This window comes from Rousettus aegyptiacus, unplaced genomic scaffold, assembly GCF_014176215.1.
Source record: "Rousettus aegyptiacus isolate mRouAeg1 unplaced genomic scaffold, mRouAeg1.p scaffold_m13_p_8, whole genome shotgun sequence".
Lineage (NCBI taxonomy): Eukaryota > Metazoa > Chordata > Mammalia > Chiroptera > Pteropodidae > Rousettus > Rousettus aegyptiacus.
The window spans coordinates 17998018-18022080 of NW_023416311.1; the positions used below are offsets into that span (position 1 = coordinate 17998018).

The following is a 24063-nucleotide window of genomic DNA, read 5'->3' on the forward strand; positions in this document are numbered from 1 at the left end:
CTTGCAAAGTGGCTGTACCATTTTGCATTCCCACCAGCAATGAATAAGATTTACTGTTGTTTCACATCTTTGCCAACATTTGTGTTGTCAGTGTTCTGGATTTTGGTCATTTTAATAGGTAATTTTTAACCATTTTAAAGTATACAATTCAGTCATTAAGTAAACTCACAATGTTGTGAAACCATCACAATCTATTTCCAAAACTTTTTCTTTCATTACCCAAAACAGAAACTCTGTAACCATTAGCAATAACTCATTTCTCCCTGCCCCAGCCCCTGGTAACCTCTGTTCTGCCTCTATGAATTTGCCTGTTTAGGTACCTCCTTTAAGTGGAATTATACAGTATTTGTCCTTTGTCTGCATTATTTCTCTTAGCATAACGTATTCAAGGTTCATCTACAATGTAGCATGTATTAGAATTTTATTCCTTTCTAAGGCTAATAATATTCCATTTCATGAATATACCACATTTTATTTATCAATTTCTGTTGATGGATACTTGGGTTGTTTCCATCTTTTGCCATTATGAATGCTGTAATGAATATCGGTGTACAATGTCAATTTGAGTCCTCCATTCTTAAATCTCTTGGGTCCCTACCTAAGAATGAAATTGCTGAATCATAGGGTAATTGTTTAGCTTTTCGAAGAACCACTAAACTTTCTTCCACAGCAGCTGCACCATTTTACATGGCTATTACCAATGTGTAAGTGTTCGAATTTCCCCACATCCTCACCTACACTCATTTTCTATTTGATAGCAGCCATTCTAATGGGTGTAAAGTAGTATCCTATTATGGCTTTGATCTGCATCTTCCTGATGATTAGTGATTTTGAGCTTCTTTTCATGTGCTTTTTGGCCATTTGTGTGTCTTTGGATTAATGTCAAGTTTTTTTGCCCATTTTTAAATCGTTTTTGTTGTTTTAAGGAATTCTTTTAAATTCTGGATATTAACTCATCAGATATAATTGCAAATATTTTCGCCCATTTTGTGTGCTTTTTCACCTTGTTGTGTCCTTTGATATATCCACACCTAGTTTTTGTATTAATGTTATACCTGTAACTTTGCTGAATTCGTTTGTTCTAGTTTTCTTGTGGATTCTTTCAGATTTTCTATATATAGCATCTGTGAACAGAGATTTCTTCCTTTCCAATTTGGATACCTTTTTCTTTTTGTCCAATTATTTGGCTCAAACTTTTAGTACAATGTTGAATAGCAATGGTGAAAGTGGTCATCCTTGTCTTGGTTCCCGATCTTGGGGGGAAAAGCTTTCAGTCTTTCACTACTGAGTTTTTGTTGTTGTTGTCTCAGTTTTTCATAAATGTTCTTTATCATGTTAAGGAGGTTGCCTTCTATTTCTAGTTTTCTAGTATTTTTATCATGAAAAGGTCTTGAATTTTGTCAAATGCCTTTTCTGCATCAATTCACCTGATTATATGGGTTTTTCAACTTTGTCCTATTAATGTGGTATTTTGCATTGACTCATTTTTCTTATGTTGAGCCACCCTTGCATTTCTGTGATAAATTCATTTGGTCATGGTGTATCATCTATCTTTTTAATACGGCGTTAGATTTAGTTTGCTTATTTCATTGGGGATCTACTAAGAGCTATTTTTTCATTTAAAGTGTTATTTCATGCAGTGCTGTTATAATAGTTTTGCTATGTGTTGACATCTATTTATTCACTTTTTCCTTGAGAACTGATCACCCGGTAATTCTGGATTGTATCCTGGACATATTGAATATTATGCTGGAGATGTGAGAATCTGTTGTAATCCACTCATGAATAATTTTGTTTCAGAAAGGTAGGGCTCTTTAGAAGCTTAAGCTGCCTGTACCACCACTATAGATACAGCTCTATAGAAGGGCCGCCCTTGGGTCAAACAGAAAAATAAAATGGTGATTACCCTTCTTCAGACAGTGTCCTTTCCTGGTTCCTCTGCCCACAAGTTTTAACTGCCAGAACCAAACTGTTACAGTCTTGCAACATTCACCTGTCCTAGAGGGAAGGTCAGGAGGGAAGAAAAAGGACAAAAAAAATTTCCTGTTCTCCAGTTCACACGGTCTCTTTTCTCAGGTCGTCTGTCCAGAGCTTAGATGGGTTCTTTTTGGGTTTTTGACGCCTGACCTGAGGTAAAAGCCATGAAAAAGTAAAAATACCAAGAAACACCTCTGTATGGATTGCTTAAGTTAGGACTCCCCTCCCTAATCTGTTATTTTCCAGCATCCTCAGTTAACTATTTCTTTCTTTTTTTTTTCTTCCAATTTTTAGTTTTAGTCAGTGGGAGAGGCTATAGCGGGCTTGAATCTTGGCCAGCATCACAAGTTGGGAAGCAACTTTTGCGAATTCGTGAACCTGTATTTTCACACAATTTCACAAGAACCAATACCGTTTGCCATTTAAATGTCCTCAAACTGATGCTGGGAGGTTACATTTGAGAAGACTGAATTTGAGCTTGCTTTCACAAAACAGCTGTGTCAACTACATTTGCTCAAATTCATGGAAGTTTTGAGAATTTATAATCTGTACTTAACCTTCACAACAAATGCTTCATTCTTATTTCATTCAGATTTGCCTGAATGTATTTTTTAGATAATCTTTTAGACTGGAGTTTAACAGTAATTGTCTTGATCTCCTAGATTTAATGGGGAGTTGGTTTTGAGAACTCTTGAATCTGATCTTGTTTTCATAGACTTGTTTCAGCTACTTTTGTACAATTAACTCACCTTGAAAAGTTAATTTTGTGAACGTTTGTATCTCTGTTCTCTTGCACAGTAATTACTGGGTTTCAGGTAGATATGCTCAAACTTATTTGAAAAGTTATTTTCAGAGTTTGTTTTCAAAATATTATCTTTTTTTTAAATCTAAATTTGCTTAAACTTGGCTGGAAAGATACTTCTAAGAATTTGTGCATTTGGATTTGTTTTTACAAAAACTGCTACATTTCATCTCAGGTGTGCTCAAACTCACACTTTAAGTTTCTGAATCTGATGTTTTTTGTTTGCTTTCAAAAGCCAGTTTCAGTTAGGTATGTATTGGAAGAGATTATCTTTTTGCCTTTCTCCAAAAGGCCACAGTGGAGGCAAAACAATGTCTCACATATTCTAGGCTTCTGTCAATGTCATGTAGTAAAATTCCAGGGACTGCCAGCCACTTTGTATCTAGGACGGAGAATGGGCCAATTTTGGTCTGTGGATGGTTTTTGTATGATTAGTTAGCCAAGAATGGATTTTACATTTTTAAAGGGTTAAGAAGAAAAGCTATATATGACAAATCATATGTGACCTGCCAAGCTTAAAATATTTACCATCTTAAGCTTTGACAACCTTCTTTGATGGTTACTATTCACAGACTGGAAAATAAAAGGTATCCCCTGGAACTGGGCAACACAATGGCTTTGTTTCCTGTCCAAGAATGCTAAACTGACCAAATTTAGTACAAGGCAGCCCACTCCAAGGATGCATAAGCATTTTGGCCTTTCCTTCACCTCGCCTCCCTGGTTCTACCACCTCTCTGGCCACTTCTCTCTCTAGCTTCTCTCTCACCCGCTACTCGCATACTGAGAGTTCGGTCCTTAGCTCTCTGCTCCTCTACGCTGCCCATTCCAGAAAAATGATTAGTTCCAAGGTAAGAGCTAGAGTCAGGTATGCATTATCTCCCTCTCTTCCTATCTATGTGATCTCAGGGAAATCACTTTAACATCTTTGGGCCTCAAGTTCCCCCATCTATAAAATGTAGATAATAACAGGGTTAGCCTAAGGAGATTAAATGAGTCAAGGCACACCCAGCATGTAGACAGTCAATAATATCAATAATGCTAATAAATTTACCTACCATATTTTAAAAAGCCATTCGCTTCAAAATCTTTTGTTCTTTTCCTTCTGTGACAGACTAATTGCCCCCAGTGTGCACTCTATCTTTTAGTGACAGAACTCCCCAAGTTTAAATGAACATACAACTATTCAGCTAGAGGCATTTTAGTCTTCCCCACAGGGTGGTAATAATGAGACTAGTTCTAGCCGATGATATCAGTCCAATTTCCAGGCTTGGACAAGGATATGGGGCTGATTACCTAGTTTATACCATGTAGATGAGAACCATTTAGGGGGAACAATGGAGCAGTAAAACAATGAAATATTGGGTCCCTAGATGATCTTGAACAGCCGCTTAACCCCAAGCCTGGACCACTCACCCATATGTGGACTGCCACACGAGAAAACTGCAGCTGCCCTTGAACAGGATGGGAGTTGGGGTGCCGACTCCTCGTTCAGTTGAAAATCTGCACATAACTTTGACTTCCCCAAAACTAAAGTTATCCCTTGGTATCTGTATATGTGGACCTGTGCAGTTCAAATCCATGTTGTTCAAGGCTCAACTGTATTTTGTTGGAAACATGCTTGAAGTCCCTTTGTTATAGCAACTTAGCCTATAGCCTAATCCATATGCATTCCAAACTCTTATGATCTCCAGGTACCTTGCTTGTATCCCAAACATACCTCAAACTCAACGTCTCGGCCCATCCTGCATACCTGTTGTTGTTGTATTCCTGAACACAAGGGATATTCCAACTACTTCTAAGTCTTATTAGCTACCTATCCCCAGTCAGGAGAACCTTTCATTTGTGACTCCTACTATTCCCAGATTCATGTGGTCACAAAAAGCCCACCGCTTGTTACAGACATCTCTCTTCAATCCCTCCCTCACCTCTGATCCTAACTACCCAGGCTTCAGATGCTTTTTACCTTTGGGCTGACTCTCTGCCTCCAATTCTATACTCTACAATGCTACTCCATTACCACTCTTAAAACTGGATCCATTTGTGTATTTTGTTTCCAAAACTCCAAAGCATTTAAAGTCTTCATGACATAGCCCCAGCTTAAGTCTCTATCCCGCACATATACTCCACACACACTTTATACCAACCACATTCTTTTCCTCCTCCAGCACTTGCACTTGCTCTCAGTCCTTTGTCCTCATCAGTGTTTCACAAATGTGAAGATTATAACAAGTTTCCAATCTACTGTAGATCAATACTTTTGAGAATACATACAAATTAGAAAAAGAATCATGCTTAGCTGTCACAGCAATAGCAAAGTCCCTCAGAGCCTACACTTAACTGTGGAGTTTGTTCTGTCATGGACAGGTTAACTCCAGGTGCACACTGGTCCAAAGGGCACACTTCACACAGGTTTAGACACACTCTCCCTTCTCCTTGCCTGGTGAACCACCAGCCATCCACCAGCAAGGTCCAACCATTCCCCTACTGCCTCCTCCATCATGCTTTTTCTTGATATTTATGCACCGCAGTCACATACTTTCAACATATCCACCACTGTTTATGCTCCTGTTATGACTTCTTGAATGTCTTTATGATTTTCTGTTAAATGAAAAAGAGCAGAGCTATTTGATGTCAGAAATATGTATAAGTCACCTCTGTAACCTGAGCCTTGTGCCTGTCATGTGGTAGAAGCTAACAAATACAATTACCAAATGACTGTGTGCAACACACCTCTGTGGAGACAATGCAGACAAACAGGAATGGTAACAACTCTAAATAGACCTTTAATGACTGGGATGTTTCAGAACTTAAAGGTCGAATGGTCGAGGCGATGGGGACAGAAGTAGCATGATCAGTAGGCTGTCTGAGACTGCTGCTGGCGGTAGCCACCCCGGCGCATGTAGCCCTCGTTTTTGCGGTAGCCATCCTTCTGGTCTGCAGGAGAGAGGAGAAGGGGAAGGAGTGAATGCCAGGGGAGGCAGAAAGGGAGCCAGGGCCCTGGGAGAGTGGAGGGGATGGAAGCACTCACCTCGGAAGTAGCCACCATAGGTGCCCTGCTTGTGGTCAAACACCCGCTCATTATTTTCCACCAGGCTGCCCAGCTTCTCTGCCAGCTGCAGAGCCAGGTTCTGTTGGGCAGTGGGCTCTGTGCGGTGCATCACCACTGTTTGCGTTGGCTGATCCAAGGAGGCCTAATGGGAATGAGCCAGAGAAAGGGACATGACACGGATCAGAACCCTCGACTTCAAACTTACCATGACTCCACCTGCCCATTTACCACCTGCCCTTACCATCAACTCCTCATTAATGATCATCTTGCTAATGATGGAGTGCACGGTGGGCAGGTCCAGCTCAAACATGTCAGACAGTGTCTCCATGCTGGGGAGAAAGAAGGCAGGGGGCAGTTTAGGACCCTCGATCGCAAAGCTGGGGCCCCTCCACTTCCTCAGCACTCAACCCACCTGATGGAGTCATAGACACTGCTGTATGTGAAAAGGTAGGTCCGCAAAGACTCTTCCTGGATCTTCCTGTGAGGAGAAGGGAGAGAAGATCTTCAGGGAAGGAGACCAACCACTCTTTTCTTCTTCCCCCACCGCAGCCTCTCTCTGCTCACCTAACCAGCATGGTTCGGACTTTGTCAGCCTCAGGAAAAAGGTCCCACACTTTGCCGTTCATCTTCTCGTTGATGATAAAACTGTGGCAGGTCTTCCAGTCGCCCATCTTCATGGCCTTTGAGGCAGCGACCACATGTTCCCTCATTGATTCAGGAGGACCTGAAAGGTTGGGAATGAGGTAGGGCCTGGGGACACTTGGGACAAGGGCTCCTGCCCCAACGAGCCCTGTTCAAGGAGGAACACAGGACAGGAGCACGAACGACCAGACCGGAGACTCTCCATCTCTCTACGAAACAGCTTTATGATTATACGAGCTCCCTTAATGACAGAAGAAATTTATTTAGATTTAGACTAATTAGTCCATGATGTGCTTCAATGGACTAGTGAGCCCCTTGAAAAAGCTGACAAACTGCTTATGTGTATCCTTATGTACATTTCCCTAGAGAAAGGTCCATAGTTGTCTTCAGATTCTTATAAGGCTCACTGACCTGAAAAAAACTAACATCTCAACTGGAACAGTATTTATGCGACTTCCTTCCATCTTATACTACCTTCATGATTTTTGCCATATCTGTGTATCAATGTTTTGTTTTGTTTTTTTCTTTAAAGTGGCTCACTCCTTTTCCTTAAAAAATTTAGCTTCACTTTAAATTACCTCTGTGAAATCACAGGTTGAATGTGCTGATTATGGACTCGGGCTCCTAAATACTACCCTGAGACAAGCCAGGAAGACAAATGTGGCAAAGAGTAGCTTGAATTCAGGGTAGACAAAGTATAAAAATTCCAAGGCTGGAACAGATACCAGGTATATAGAAACATGAACATGGCCTACCCTGGAACAGGGACAAGAAGCTCAATCATGTACAGGGTTCAGGCCAGTGTAGAAATGTATGAAAAGGGCTAAGTATGAGAAAAGGCACACAATCCTTCTGGATTAGCTTCCATTCTATCACTCGGAAAAAGGAAAGGTTAGAGGTTCAAAGAATATTTCTCTACAAACCACACAGCAGTGCATAGCTGAAATAGAACCTGGCTTTTGGCTCCACTGCAGTAACTGAGAGGCAGAAACTGTGGTGAACCAGACAGCCCTAAGAGGTGATGGGAACAGATTTTCACTGGAGAATTTCTGATTAAAACAAATGTCACTACACAAGCCCAACAAAATTTGCCTACAGGGCACCTACACGTAACACAACCACACGTACAACCAGTAGAGGACCAATCTGTAGGGGATGTAGCTGTGGAGAGTTAAGTCTGGCTCACCTGCCAAGCCCTTCTATGTGCCAACCCCATAGGAAGGGCACAGTGCACATCCCTTTCCCTATGAAATCACAACTCACCTAGCCCCTGGACTGACTGATCAGATCTTTCATAAGTGATTGTAGAGCCAATGCTAGATTCCTGAATGCTAAGGCTGGCGGAAAATAATGTGCATGAAGGGGAAAAAATAGCAAAAAACCTCAGATGGGTTGGTCAGTTAACTTCTGTGCCTGTTTCTTAATCAAGAAAAAAGGAGTAATTACAGTACCTACACCACAGGTTTGTTACTAATGAAGAGGAAATGAATTATTTATAAAACAGTGCCAGACAAAGAAAAAAAAGTACTATGTAAGCTTATGTTAAATAAGAAATATTGTTGGAGTCAGGTCATGAATTTAACTCAGTGACCAAGGAGACTGAACTTTATTCTGTAGCAGTGAAGAACTTCTAAGGTGTTGGGGGTGTATAACATCATAAATTTGGTTGAATGATAACGTCGACAGAGACTAAAGGGAGAAAAACAGGAAGCAGGGAACTTAATTTGTAGGCTAGAACAACATAGCCTATGGTAAGAGACCACAGAGACTAGTTAGTAAAAAGAATGCCTTTAGGTTCTACATGGAGATACAACTAAAACAAATGGATTCATCTCATGGCAAAGTTACTTCCTTTAGCTTCTCTTAATCCTTTGATCAAGGGATGAACAAGCAAATTTTGCTCCTCTATAGAACCTCACACTCACCCAGCAAGGGCTGTCGCTCGCCCACCCGCAGCTGGTGATGGAACTGCTTGCTGATCATGCGACGGCGGGCATCACTCTCGTGAGCGGCCATGTAAGGGATCTCCAGGAGCATGGCAGACACCAGATAAACACACTCCAGCAGCTCCAGGTTGATATGCAGGTGGAAGGGCACCTGCCGGCGCCGCTCCACCTTCTCCTGCTCCTGGTTGCGCTCCTGCAGGCTGCGCAGCAGCAGACCCTGGCCCAGAAGCTCCTTGGCCCGGCCGCTCGACTGGATGTCCAGCAGGGCGTTGTGGGCATCCTTGGTCAGGCCTTGCCGGAAAGCGCAGATGCCCAGCTGCACCATGGTGCGGTTGTATAGGATCTGGGAGCAAAGAAACAGTAATGTACTCAGAGCTGACCACCGCAAGGCAAGTTGTTTATTCATTCAACTAACAGACAAACACACAACAAATGATACATTGATGTGCTGAGCACTAGGCTATGGCCTGGGACAGAGAACAAATAAGACAAGTCCCTGCCCATCCATGGAGCTTACACTCTAGGGGTGGGGTATAGAGGACAAAATAACAATATGGAGGTGGTGCTAAGGAGAAAAATAAAGCCGAGGAGAGAATTAAGAAAGGAATGTGTGTGGTGGTGCTAACGTTGGGAGCTCACAATTTTATGTAGGATAACTAAGGAAGCCTTTGTTTTGAAGGGAACGTTTAAAGAACAAAAAAAAGGGGGAGCAAGTTGTGCAGATAACTGGGGGGGAAAAAGCATTGTAGAAAAGAGAAAAAGCAAATGCAAAGACCCTGCGCAAGAATTGTGCCAGGTGTATCTGAGTACAGGGAGTGTCATGTGGCTAGAGCTAATAAAAGGTGTGATCGCAAACGGCAGGATGGGCAAGCATATGTTAAGAATTTTAAGATGAGAAACCACAGGAAAGTTTTGAGCAAATAAATTATATAATCTAACTTAATTTAACATGGTTACTCTGGCTACTTTGTTAAAAATAGCCTGAAAGGCTACAAGGGCAGAAGCAGAGAGAGACCAAAATAATAGTGGCTTAGACCAGAGGGTAGCAGTGGAAATGATAAGTGGTCAGACATGGATTTTGAATAGAAATGGCTGGGGAAGCTGATGTAGCACATGATAAAAACCAGAATCAAGGATGACACTAAGGTTTCTGGCCTAAGCAACTGAAAAGATGGACTTACCACTAATTAAGGTAGGAAAGACTTTATAAGCAGTACAGATTTTTTGTTTTTGGTGGTGGGAGGGTGAGACTTAGTACTGACAACAACAAAAATATAGAGGTTGATATCAGTCATGAACATAGATGCCAGGAGCCTTAAAAAAATATTAGCGAACAGAAGCCAGCAACACAGAAAAGAAATAACACAGCGTGACCAAGTAGAATATATCTTAGGAATGAAAGCCTGGTATAAAAATCTAAAATCATTGTTATTCACCACATGAACAGAATAAAGGAGAAATAACTAGCATTTCAATAAACACAGAAAAAGCTTTTGACAAAATTCAACATCTATTTATAACAAAAATTCTCATCTAACTAGGATCTGAGATCTGGGATCAACTTATCAACTAGGATCAATCTGTGAAAAGGTTATCTACAAAAATAATGCAGCTAACATACTTAATACTGAAATGTTGGCTGCTAAGAAAGGAAACAAGGCAAGATGTTTGTTCTCACTACTTTTGCACAGCATTAGAGCTGAGTCATCACCATGGCAAAAAAGAAATAAAAAAGTAAAGTCATAAACATTAGTAGAGTAATAAAACTGCCTCTATACACAGATGACATGATTACTTCAGCAGAAAATATTAAAGAACCTATAAAATAACCAGTCACATAGCACACAACATTTTCATTAATGATGAACACACACATGCCAGTGGCACACTGTATAGCCTAGGTGTGTAGTACTATACCGTCTAGGTTTGTGTAAGCATACTCTGATGTCCGCACGCCACAAAATCACTTGACAACACATTTCTCGAACCTATTCCCATTGTCAAAGTAGTGCATGACTGTACTAGACCTAAGTGAATTTAGCAAAACAGTAAAATACAGAGGTACAAAAATTACCTGTGTTTTCATATGCTAGTAGTTAACAACTGGAAAATGAAAAAAAAATTGCATTTGCAATAGCATCGAAAATCACATAATATTCAGGAATAATTTTTAAGAAGATGTATAATACCACCAACACTGCAGAGCAAAACTGAAGAAATTAAATGAAGAGATAACATATAAAACTAAAAGGTTTAATGTTGTTAAGATGTCAATTCTCCCAAAATTGATTTGTAGATTCAATATAATCCCGGCAGCTGTTTTTGTAGAAGTTGACAAGCTGATTCTAAAGTTTACATAGAAATGCAAGGGTCACAGAATACCCAAAGCATTCTTTAAAAAAATAATAAAAAATAAAAAGTCTCACACTCCCCGACCTGACTTCAAGACTTATTCTAAATGCACAACAATCAAGACAGTATTAGACTGGTATAGGACAGACAAAATTACAAAAGTGATACAATGGAAAAAGAACACCTTTGACCCTGACTTCACATTACATACAAAAATCACAGATCTAAATGTGATAACTAAAACCTTAAGAACTTTCAAAAAACAAAAATAAAGAATATCTTCATGATAAAAGGCAAAGATTTCTTTAACTAGGACCCAGAAAACAACCATAAAGAAAAAAAACTGATAAATCAGACTACACCAAAAGAAATAGTTAAGAAAATGAACAGGCAAAGCACAGACTGGAAAAAAATATTTGGAAAACTTATCTGACAAAGAGCTGGCATCCAGGATATAGAAAAAATTCCTACAACTCAGTAATAAAATGAACAATCCAACATTTAGAAAATAATGGGCAAAAGCTGACCAGACATTTCATGCAATAAGATATATACAGGGAAAACAGGCAAAAAAGCAATCAATGTCAACAGTTAGCAGGGAAATACAAACTAACACCACAATGAGATTCCATTACACAGCCACCAATACAGTTAAAATTAAAAAGACCTACAACACCAAACATTGCTGGTAGCAGCATAGCACACATTATTGGTAGGAGTATAAAATGGTATAACCACTTTTGAGTTTTATAAAAAAACTGACCATACACCTACTCAATTCCACTCTTAAGTATTTACCTAAGAGAAAACATAGACTCACACAAAGACTTAAATGTACATGTTCAGAGCTGCTTCATTTATAATAGTCCCAAAACAGCTATCTATCAAGTGGCAAAACAGATTCATACAATGAAATAAAAAAGAACAAATGGGAGTGCTATTTAAAAACCACCACCAGATAAGTTCTTCAAATGTTCCACACAAATATTTCTCAATTATTTTAAACTCACATTTAAAGACACAGCTTTAATACTCCTATGTGAAAATATCCTCACAATCATAATACGCAAAATTAGTTGTTCCACTGTTATGTCCCAACACATCACATTACATTTGGGTCCCTTGACTTTACAATTAGTTTGACAACTTAAGGGTTTGTTTTTTTTTTTTTCATCTTTTGAAAACAAGATCTCCTAATGTGCTGAAGCAGACATATAATGATATAATAAATATAAGCTGAACCCAAATCTCTATCTCAGAGGACTCTAATGCTGTTGGAACAGTATGAAATTTGTTAATGTACAGGAGGATCAAAGTCTGCTGGCATTTGATGAAATGTCTACTTATAGCTGCATTGATCAGATAGGTGGCTAATCTAGTTGAGCCACTTTGCCCAAATAGAAGACAGGGCCCAGCCTGGTCTTCCCTTTGCCGCCAGCGCCAGAGTGCCTCCTTCTTATCCTACCTGTACTGGAGGGTCTGCATGCTGAATGTTGTCTTGTAAGTGGCTCATAAGCATGAGGTCACGGGCCTGGTACCAGCGGGAGTGCAGGGCATGATGGTAGATATGGCAGAGGATGGCACACGTCCGGATACGGTCTGTGCGGTCCTTGGCATAGATGTACTTGCACAATCTCTCCATCAGCACAGCTGAGTCCTCGCCTTCATTTTCTACCTGATCCAGGTCAGACTGGGGGGGCAAGGCACAGGGTTTGGTGAGGGGGTGATGTTGTTGGAGAAAAGAGCAGGCAAAGACAATGGGTCTAAATGGTGCAGGCTTTAGCGCCCCCAGATGAGACTCCACCCAGCTTCACCCTAGTCCCCTAGTTTCCCTCCTTGCTCCACCTCAGGAAGTCCCCAGGGAATGGGAGACTTGCCATCAAGTCCTGACAGACACAGAGAACAGAGTGACACATTCCTTTCCCTGTGACACTTGGCCAAGCACATACCTTTGAGGAGCCCTCGGGGAGGGTAAGCTGCCGCTGATGGGCCTTGTAATCGAACTTGTAGTAGGTGTGGAGAATGCGCCTCAAGTAGATGCGACAAATCTCCTCAGTGGTGCCCTTCTCTTCCAGGTAGCGCTGCACGCGATCAATGATGGCACATACCTGCGCCTCATCCTTCAAGTGCTCCACGTACTCTGAGAAGGAGAGCACCCACCCTCAGCTCAGCCAGGCACCCAAGCGTTCCTAGCTATCTGTCACTGATCAGTCCAGGTGCCTCTGTATATGTTTCCTGCACCCACCGAAAGTCTACTTGCTGTGCTCTGAAAACACCATCCTGCCTGGAACATGCCAAGCTCACTGTCTGTCTCTTCTATCCGGTGTTTTCTTTTGCTAGTTCCTCCCGATTAACTCCCCCTCCTCCTCATTCCAATCTCACCTCAAATGGCCCCTACTAAGGATGGTTTCAACCATTATCTAAAGTAGCCACTCCTCCAGTCACTCTCTACTACATGTCCCAATTTGAATTTCTAATTCACGCTTCATATCACCTACATTTACCTCGTTTATTTATTTGAATTGCCTTTCCCCAGCACTGAATGTAAATTCTATGAGCATGAAGGACGTCCCTAGCTGCCTTGTTCACCATTACACCCTTGACTCTGTGGGCACATGTGGGCATGCACATTTTTCTGAGTAATGTCCTGTATTTTCCCCATCCCAGTGCCTCTAATCTAAGCAAAACAAGCCAAGTGGACAATGATTCTCAAAGTGCAGTCCCCACACCAACAGCACCACCTAGTACATGTCGGAAATGCAAATTATGGGGCCCCACCCAGACCTAGTGAATCAGAAGCTATGGGGGTGGGGCCCAGTGTCTTAGGCCCTCCAGTGTGAATGCGAGGGTAAGGAAGGGCTGGCTTTCCGAACACTCTAATTTAGTCTAATCCTTAGTTTTATTCCTTGCACTTTTCCTCTCACTGACACCTACACTTGCTCAGGCTTACCTTGGGAGTGAGGGTCAGTATTTTGCATTATTTTGGTAAATTCTTCATCCATTCGTTCCACCAGAGTTAAGATACAGCCACGGACACGCAGAGGCTAAAAAGGTAGAGGAGTAAACACATCAGCCCTGATTTCAGCCCTGCTAATCTTTCTATCTCTACTGAGCTTTCCAAGAGCAGACAACATATACCTCTCTAATTAGCCTGCTAATCTCTCTTTACCTGGTCAACATTATGCAGATTCTCGCTCTCTTCCAGAATGTTCTCTCCAACAAAGATGTTGGGGTTTGCAAACAGGATGTCCATAAGCTCATTGATGCAATCCAGGCACTTCTGCCACATCTCAGGCTGCCGAGAGATCAGAAGGCAGTCAGAGGCGTTCATGTGGAATAATCAGATGCCTCCCAAGAGCCCCTTCACCAGGAATCCCTGGGGCCTTCAACCGCTAAGGCTGTTTCCACAGCCCTTCAGTTTTAAGACACGAGATACCCTCCCCTGACCCACGGGTTCAGCCCTGGGATGCTCCTCTTTGCTGCCCTCACCTTCATGTATGTGGCCAGATTAGGGTTGTAGTCATAGAGAGATGCGATGATATTGAACTTGATCTTGACAATGACACCCTCTCCAAGGTTGTTTTCAGAAGCAATCTGAACCAGCAGCTGTAGCAGCTCAATCTGGGCTGCACTGAAGGGGTTCAAAACAGGGTGAGGCATCAGAGACAAGTCAAAAAGCCTCACCCTGCCATGCAGCACAGGCCCTCCAGACAAGTAAGGCAGGCTCATTTCTGTTACCCCTCCCCTCCCCACCCCTATCCCACTTGCTTCTCCTTTAGAAATTGCAAATAGAAACAGCATTAATGCTAACAATCTACCATCCTCTTCAGTAACTGAATAACTAAAGGTGAGCATTATTCCCATTTTACAGATGGGAAAACAGTCCTGAAAGGTTAAATATTGGTTTAAGGTCAGAGATAAATGGCAGAAAATAGACCAGAATGTTCCAAGTATACCAATTCTTCCACTACAGCCACACACAGATCTTCCCCAAACAGCACTGTCTGCCCATCAACCTCCACCCTGTTTCTTACAGCTTTCACCCGCCAAGCCCAGAGCCAAGGCCCACAAATCTTACCGATCAGTTCCCTTCTTGCCTCGTGCCTGCAGGATCTCATTCAGTTTCTTGATGACAACGGCATGGGTGATCTCAGTTCCCTTGGCAAACATTTTTGGTTTCTCCTAGGCAACACATATCCTGTCATGTGCAAGCCAATAGAAAACTATTCTTTCCTTTTCTCCCAACCCAACTAGACTGTACCTGTATGCTCTCCCCAACTGTTTCCAATTCATTTTAATTCTAAAATCCTCACCTTAACGAGGGGCACTCCACCTCGGACCCTTTCCCACTCCCCGCCTTCATTGTCCTCCTCCTCCTCATCCAGACGCTTAGATTTTCTATCGTGTTTCTTCTTGGCTTTGTCCTCTCGTTTCTTCTCAGCCGCTTTCTTATCCTCCTCTGTGGCAGGAACCCTGCTAGAAGACACGGGAGAAGATGAAAGCCAAGCCCCTTCTGCACTGCTGAGGCTTCTTCCTCCCGTGAACTTCTTTCCCTCCAGCAAGTCCTAAGTTACTCTAAAATAATGACCTAAAGTTAACCATAGTCATAACCAAAGCAAGGACTATTAAGTATTTGAATTGCCAGACTACTTACCAAGGTCTGTCACCATATTACACCAACTAAGAAACTCAAGGAGGAACAATATGGCCTGGTCCATTGAGGTAGAGATGCTAACCAGGCCACTGTAGACACATAAACAGCCTGTCATGTTCCTCTACAGTGAACCTCTAAGGTTTCCCAGAGAACCCATAGGAAACAGCTTTTTTGACACTAATTGCTCTGTCCAGAGAGCAATTTTTTTTTCACTTTTTACAGATTTTTTGCACTTTTTCTTTTTACAGTAAAAAAGCTCTGCTGAGTTTGAGTCATTCTAGCATATTATTGAACCTAAGGGGATTGTAGGAAATTTGAATTCATAGCTGTTTGGTCAGAAGTACAGGGCCGAACCTGAGACTTGCAACTGGTGTCTGAGGTAGGGACTCTCCTGGAACTGAGCCCTTTACCTGCGGGTTTGGACTAGCGTCAGAATGGAAGTGGACTGCTGAACACCTAGTTGGTGTCCAGAGATTTGGAGAGCTAGTTGGTGTGAGAAAAAAAACCACACAAATGGTATCAGAAGTGTTCTGAGTAAAAAGAAATTAAATATGCAGTGCTTCCCAGACTTGACCAGTGTTCCCTAAACCACACAGTGAAAAAAGGTTCTCAATTCCCAGACAAGAAAAGCTGAAGGAGCTAGCACCACCAAATCAGTATCACAAGAAATGTTAAAGGGATTTCTTTAAGAAGAAAAAAAAGGTAAAAAAAAATGTGAATAATAAAATGGCAATAACTACATTCCTATCATTAATTACTTTGAACATGAATGGATTAAATGCTTCAATCAAGAGCCGGAGTGTGGCTGAATGGATAAGAAAACAAGACCCATACATATGCTGCCTACAAAAGATCCACTTTAGATATTAAGACACATAGATTGAAAGTAAAAGAATGGAAAAATATATTTCAGGGAAAGGAAAACTAACAAAAAAGCAAGAGTAGCAATACTTGTATCAGATGATAGACTTTAAAACAAATGCTATAAGAGACAAAGAAGGACTCAGCAATTCCACTTCTGGGTATTTATTTGAAGAAACCCAAAACACTAGTTTGAAAAGACATATGAGTCCATATGTTCACTGCAGCATTATTTAAAATAGCCAAGATATGGAACCAACCTAAGTGTCCATTGATAGACATATGGATAAAAAGGATATGGGACATATATACAAAGGAGTATAACTTAGCCATAAAAATGAATGAAATACTGCCATTTGCAACATGAACAGACCTAGAGAATATTATGCTGAAATAGGTCAGAAAGAAAAAAAACAGAAATACCATGATTTCACCTGTTAAAAAAAACAAATATACAAATGATAATGTACATTTGAAAATTATATAATTGTATTAACCAACGTTACCCTAATAAACGATTAAAAAAAAACCCACAAATGAACAAACAAAACAGACACACACATACAGATAGAAAAAACATCTGATGATTACCAGATGGGAGGAGTGTTGTGGGGATGGGTGAAAAGGGGAAGAAATTGGGAAGTGCAAACTGCTAGTTATAAAAATAATCACAGGGATGTAAAGTACAGCATAGGAAATATAGCCGATAACATTGTGGTAACAATGTATGATGTCAGATGGGGTGCTAGACTCATTGGTGTGATCACTTTGTAAGACACAAACATCTAATCACTGTTGTATACCTGAAACTAATGTAACATTATATGTCAAGCGTAACTGAAAACTTAAAAAAAAAAAAAAAGCTTCTCAACAGAATGCCTGTGTCTACACCCCTCTACTGTCAGGTAATTCCCTACCTCCGAAGCAGCATAACTCCAATTTTGGAAAGCAAGAAAGCAACCCCGAGAGTAGCAACAGTTCTGCCTATTTAGTTCTGCCTGTTAAAAGAGCAGTGTTTATCAGAGCTTGTTGTGTAGGACACAGGGACAGGGACTACCTTGACTTCAAAGGAAGAAACTGAGACCTAAGAAGGTTAAGTAACTTACCCAATGTTGTAGAGTTACTAAAAGACTAAGAGCTGGGACCGGAATTCAAATCAGAATCCTTTCCCATTCTGTGACTGGCCCAGTAAGGCTTGGGACTGTCCTCAGGAAGACTTGCTGCCATTTATATGCTACATACGTCTATGTGCTATATATACAGTTCTCAGGAACTGAAAAAAGTAGTGACTATCACTGGGAGCTAACCACATGCCAGTCCTAGGCTGAGCCACTTCCCTGTATCACCCCCCTGTATTCTTGCAGCTATCCTTGAAGGCAGGGTCAAGTATTATCCATTTTACGGATGAGAAAACTAAAGACTGGAAAAGAAACTTGTCCAAATATCATACAGGTTATCAGCACCAAAGTGAGATTTACACTCAGTCCGCATGCAGTGAATAATGTCGTTAAATATTTAGACTTTGGAGCCTTCAAATCACATCAGCTTTGTGATGTTAGCCAACTAATATACTTGACTCTGAGATCTCTCTGTGAAAAGGGAGTAGTTGGTGTCTACACCTTGAAAGGTCTCCATGGAAGAAGTTAAAGGTGATTAAAGGTGCCCTACTCTTCCCACTGTAGCCCAAGGTACCACTACTTTTCTTACTTTTTAAGGAATTTTGAAGCCAGCACAGTCTGTTTCCCTTCTTCTTCCTCTGAGTCTGAATCAGATGATGTTGAGCCTGTGTCCCAGTCTTCATCATCTTCTGAATCTTCTGAATCCTCGTCTTCATCCTTAGAGGTAAAAAAAAAAGGAAGAGCAGGAAGATGAAGAAACTGATTAGTCTTTCTGCTCCTCCCAACACACGTCCCAGGGATTTACAGGAGGAGAACAAGAGTGGTTATCCACGACCTTACGATATTAAGAGCTGGATTAAGCCACCAAGACCAAGAAATGGTGACTTGCTCCAGGAACACATGATAGCTCCCTAGGGGCAGAGCTGGGCCCAGAATCTAGTTCTCTAGATTCCAGTGCTCAGTGTTCTAATCCAAGACGGAGCCTATCCTCAAACCAGACTCTGCTGAACCCAACTCCTCCTAACTTCAGGGTTCTGTGAGTCTTTTCTTCTCCCCAGGGACCCAAGAATGGTCCACTGGAGGCAAATCACCACTCACTGTAACCCTATCTCTTACCTCCAACTTTTTGAGGAACTTGCGACTCTCCCCAGAAGGAGCTTCAGATTTCTTCTTCAGGAAAGTTGCAGCACTGACTCCATCCTCATCCTCATCCTCATCTGAAGAGCCTGGTGGGAGAAGGGAGAGAAAAGAGCTAGAATGGTGAAAAGCAAGGCTGAAGGACAGATACCAAGAAACCAGGCTAAGGGAACCCCTAACTTTAGATTTCTGAATCATCTGCAACCAGAGTCTCTTCTCTCACCTTCTGAATCCTCTTCATTCTTCTCAGCATCTTCATCTGCAGACTGTTCAGGGTTCTTGAAAGAGGGAAATGAGTAATTAAGGATGCCTTCCAATCACCACCCCATCCTACCCCTCCACCCCAGGGAGCCTTGTCATGATACCTTCTCCGGTCACACTTCCCATTTGCAAATGCCATTTTGTCTCAGTGATGGGGTCACTGTACCCACAACTCAAAGTTTGCCTCTAGTATTCCCTACCTGCTTGTAATTTGTAATATGGGACTCAAAATCTCGGTTATATTTTCGGATCTTCTGGCGCAGGGTGCTCAAGGCCTTGGCATTGTTCTTATTCATCTTCTTCTTCCCTTCCTTGTCTTCCCATAGCTGAAGAACAGAGAAGGAAGAAAGGGAGAACAGGGGTCTGAGACTCAGTGGCACTTTCTAAATTTCAGGTTTCACCACCACTTTCGGGGCTTATTATCTATCTGCATGCCATCTATACTAATTAACAACACCTGCTACTTTTTAAAAGTACCTTTACATATCACCACTACAAGTACAAAACCACAAATAAGAGACAATATAAAAAAAATTAAAGTTCTTGGCCAAAAAAGTTTCCTCTCCTTATATTATTCCCATTTCTTGGGTTCTGGAAAACACTGTACATAAAGCAAACAACCCAGAAGAAGCATGATCCCTGAAAGTGGGTTAGGAACAGGCCCCAGGCCCATAATCACCTTCTGGATTCCCCCTCACCCACAAGAATCAAACCTCATTAAGATAGTCCTCCAAGTCAGCCAGGATGCGAATATAGAACCGGGGAACACCTTCCTTGTCCACGATACTCTTAGCTTTCCCATATGCTTTTCCCAGGAGCTCAAACTCTTCCAGGCACTTGGTGACATCCCGAATCTTCATGGCATTACGAATGGTCCGGATAAGGTTGGTCAGCTCCTCAAACCTGGGTTGGGATTCCAATAGCACATTGGATATGCCCACCATCATCACCCAGAAAACTGTCCACTGCACCAGAGACTCCCCACAACACAGGCTCCCCACAGCCTCACCTCTTGTCCTTGGCACTTCGAACAACTCTCTTGGTATCTTCTTCATCCTCACTCAGCAGCAATGGTCTGTTTGGAAAAAACACAGACCATTAATCTCCCTTTTTAGTTTCAGTCTTTCCAAGTGATCTCTATTTCTCCTTTCAGACAGGGTAGGTATAAGTGAGTAATGCAGGCCATTTATACGCATCCTTTGTTTCTTCCTCTTCAAAGCCTCGGCACATAAACTCAATTTTTAAGTCTACTTAAAGTAAGGCCTTTTGTCAAATGTTGTACCACATACACAAAATGCTGTCTCCATCCTCTCAAAAATAAACACACGAAGGTGTTTGTTTATTGTCAGAAAACTAATCATGTGAGACACGAGTTACTAAGAAGTACTGTAAAGGTGAGAAAACGGGTACTTCAGCTAGGCTTCAAGGTGGTACCTGAACTAGGTCCTAGAAAGCAATGTTTTGCAGCGTGTGAGAGTCCAAGAACAAAGAAAAAGTCTGTGGTTTGAATACTCCATCGCCAGTATTTTTCTTTAATAATGAGAAACCAGACCACAGACAGCATTCAGCCAACAATCTCTCTTCTTTCTTTCCATCTTATCATTTGTTCCAATTATATTCTATTTTATGGCCAGTGCTGTTGGTTTTCCACTGTGGCAGTGATGTGAAATCATATCCATATGGGTTTGTATGCGTATATATAGTTTTAAACAACAGACAGGCATGTGGCAAAAATAACGAAGGTGCCTTGTATATGACAGAAGTTTGAAAAATAACATTCCACTGTTTCAGAGCGTGAAAAAAAATTAATGTGTAAAGAAGGGTAAAGTGTTTCAGCGAAGGGTACACATGAGAAAAAAAGATACACAGATGTTTTTAGAACCTGCCCACAGTGCCAGGCGGTTCAGCTTCAGATCCACATCAAGGAGCTACCAAATATCAAACGAACATTTATGTGAGCGGGATTTTGTGGTAAGAATAATTATGACTTTGGGAAGAGGGGAGGTAGGTAGGTGGTACGAAGGCTATGGACATGGAAACAAGTGAGGAGACTAATTCAACTCACCTACCCAGTGGGAAACCTCTTCTCTGTGACTATCCTTCTTGTACCCGGTGGGTGGACTCCCACAATTCACAGCACCTTAAGTTGTGAAGGTCGTCCCTCCAACACTGCTCCAGTCCCTTATACTCTCAACATCCTCAGAACCCGATGCCTCCTAGAGAACCTCACCTTCATTCCCACCTGCCCCCCAATACAGGGCCTTCTGAAGCCTGCAGAACCCCGCCCTCCACGAGCGCTCATCACGACACAGGCCTTCGACTCACTGTTTGCCGTAGTTACCCCCGACAGGTTTGGTGACGAGCTCCTCCCCGGACAGGGACGACTCTGACTCGCTGTCCGAACCGGTGGTGAAAAACCGCGACATGGCGACTACGCGGAGCGGCTGCGGCGGGCGCGGCCGGACCTGCGGGAGGGCTGGAGTCACGCGCCACGAGAAGGGTCCCGAGCCGCCACCTCCCGACCTCCGATCATCACAGTCCCCGCACGTACCCCTTTCCCGGTCGTCCACCTAAAAACACGCGGCCCAAGAAATGCTTACCGGCTGAACCTGAGAGTCACACTGCAGAACAGCGGAAACGAGGACAGAGAAGGCGGGACCTTTGCGTCACTTCCGGGAGCACTGACGTACTGTACTGGGCGACTACAACTCCCAGTGGCCTTCGCGCCACGCAAGGGGCTGGGACAGCCCCGCTGCAAGTGTGGTGGGAAGGGCCTTGTTTCTAGAGTACCTGATCTGACGGTGCGTTGTCGTGTCTTTTATTACAAACAGATACCCAGCCTCACCCTTCATCTGCGGAATCAGAATCTCAGGGTCGAATTGACTTTAAAGCGCGCGCATTACGCTGATGAACTGCGTTTTGGAACTAGGCTTAGAACGAACTTCGCGTCAGTCAGACTTTGGGTTCAAATCCCAGCTCTGCCACTCCTAACCTGCCTGAGTGTTTCAGTCTCCTCAAGCTGTAAAATGACAATAATAGCACTGACTTCATAAGGTGTTAAGAGAATTAAATGATTTAGCATATGTGAAACATTTAGGACAGTGCCTTGTACAAAATAAGCGTGTAATAAATAGCTAATATTCATTCATTATTCCACAAATACTTGTTTATTGAGCATTTATTATGAACCAGTAGCATCCTAGGCACTGGACAAAGTAGTGGACAAAATAGAAAAGGTCCCTAATTTTACAAGGAATTTATATTATAATGGAGTGGCATAATTAACAAGTAAATAAATAGATAATTTCAGGTAAAGATATTAAAGTAACCGGTTAGATAGGAAGATTACTTTGGATAGGAAGGGCAGAGCCTCCCTGAAGAGGTGACATTTGAGCTGAGATCCAAATGACAGGAAGGAGGGAGCTGTGCAGAAGGTCGTCTAGGGAAAAAACATTCCTAACTCCTTTTCTGGGGAAGGGGAGCAGCAAGTCTGGGCTAGGTTTTAGGAAAAAGGAGAAGGCCAGTGTGCTGTCAATAAAGAGAGCAAGGCATTAATAGTATAGGACTAGACAATACTAGATCATGCAGGTCCTTGTTGGCCAGTGTATTTAAATCCAGGTGCATTGGCTGAATCATCAGCAGGGATTTTAGCAGCACAAGGACTGTTTTACACTTTTAAAGATGGTTTCATTCATTCAGCATTTGCTATATATCTGGGCCTGTGTTTAGTCTTGGAGGCACAATGCTCCCCTGAATAAAAAGTGGTAATTAACAGATTAAGGGGAAAGGAGGCAACTTTAGGTAGAGAAAACAGTATGAACAAATTCCTGGGGACAGGAAAGCACAGGGCACATTCAGTGACTGGTATATTGGAGTTAAAATGTGGCAGGACCTCTCCACATGTCCTGGCCTGTCACCTCTGTTCTCCTTCCTCCCTCCCGCTTCTCCTCTTTGTGTCTCTTTCTCTCCTTTCTTCCCTCCCTCCCTCTCTTCCCACAGAGCCACCTGATTCTGACATCAGCCTCTTCACCTCTTAAAACAGATGCGGAATGCACTGAAATTGCCAGTGAGGTAAAAGATAAAGCGGATTGAGTGAGATGAAGATTAACGACGTCACTGAAGATGAAGAAATGCAAATTCACACTAAAGTAAAGCTACTGATTTTAGAGTGGTTTCCTGTTACTCTCAAGACCCCAACCCGATCATTTGCAAAGGAAAATCATACCAAACTATTTTTTTACTAATCTTTTACTAAGTCATTATGAAAAATTTCAATTTAACAGAGTAGGGGATTTTTAAGTAAACTTTTTTTGTGAAGTGTAACATAGATGTGGATAAGCGACGTCATAAATACAAGGCTTGATGAGTTGTCACAAAGCAAGCACACCTGTGTAACCGGAGCTCATGCGCTGGCTGGAAAATTATTGTTTGGCTATTGCCCATGGGAACATAACATTCTAACAATAAGCTTTCTGCTTCTGTACCCCCGCTTGCACACCCGACCTGTAGGTTGACAGGCAATGAATAGAAGAAAAATAGGCCTTTGTGTTCAGAAAGAATGAAGAATGGGGTTTAGGGCTTAAAAACCCTGTACCTCTACATTTCAGGGCTGCTTAATTTGGGGTCTGCGTACCCCCGACAGACTCAGCTGGCTGAATAAAGAGTGTGTTTCCTATAACTCACTGATTTCTGGTAGTCCATGTGTCTATCGGGGGCTGGCGGCCACAACACTCACATTAAGAAACAACATGACCAGACCACCCACATCCCCGCCCCATCCAAGCTCCCTTCTGGTAACCCTCTCCAGTCAATGCCCAGCAGTTTTCTGAAATTTTATTTTTTATCATGAAATATTTCAAACATAGAGACAAGAATAAAGGTTATTCTAATGAACGTCTATGTACTTTTAATCTACCTAGGATTGTCAACACTTAATATGATACCACATACCACATATCTGTGGCTCATTTTTTTTTTAAAGAAAAATAAGAAATACACTTGGGACATTCTAGGTAAATGGAGGTCTTAATGAACAAGGTTCGTTGTACATCCATAAATATCTTTAAAGTACCTAGCACGTGCAAGATACTTTCACAAAATGATCTCTCTTTATTTTAAAACAATGCATGTACATGATCCCAAAATGTAAATGATACAAAAGAATGTACAGGGAAAAAACTCTTCCCACCTCTGACCTCCAGTTCCTCAACTTCTATCCCCAGATGCAAACATAATTATTTGTTTATAGTGTAATTGTCTAGATG

At 42.0% G+C, this 24063-nt stretch overlaps 1 protein-coding gene across 5 annotated transcripts; it reads right to left on the reverse strand.

The window, feature by feature from the left end:
- Nucleotides 1-5539: 5539 nt before the first annotated feature.
- On the reverse strand, nt 5540-21483 carry LOC107515828 (eukaryotic translation initiation factor 3 subunit C). 5 transcript variants are annotated; one of them, XM_016155003.2, is made up of 21 exons: nt 21400-21483; nt 21125-21264; nt 19809-19874; nt 19513-19702; nt 19000-19125; nt 18762-18816; nt 18518-18627; nt 17991-18118; nt 15082-15241; nt 14847-14950; nt 14258-14399; nt 13938-14063; nt 13719-13812; nt 12718-12908; nt 12234-12458; nt 8396-8759; nt 6393-6552; nt 6241-6306; nt 6070-6157; nt 5808-5970; nt 5540-5713 (listed from the first exon to the last, which is right to left on the reverse strand). In XM_016155003.2, the coding sequence occupies exons 2-21, from the start codon at nt 21223-21225 to the stop codon at nt 5631-5633; spliced, it is 2742 nt and encodes a 913-aa protein (XP_016010489.1). In that variant the 5' UTR covers nt 21226-21264; nt 21400-21483; the 3' UTR covers nt 5540-5630. The 5 variants fall into 5 exon arrangements, with proteins under 5 accessions (XP_016010489.1, XP_016010486.1, XP_016010491.1 ...); XM_016155000.2 differs by having other exon boundaries at nt 15082-15244; XM_016155005.2 differs by having other exon boundaries at nt 21351-21437.
- Between the last annotated feature and the right edge of the window lie 2580 nt (nt 21484-24063).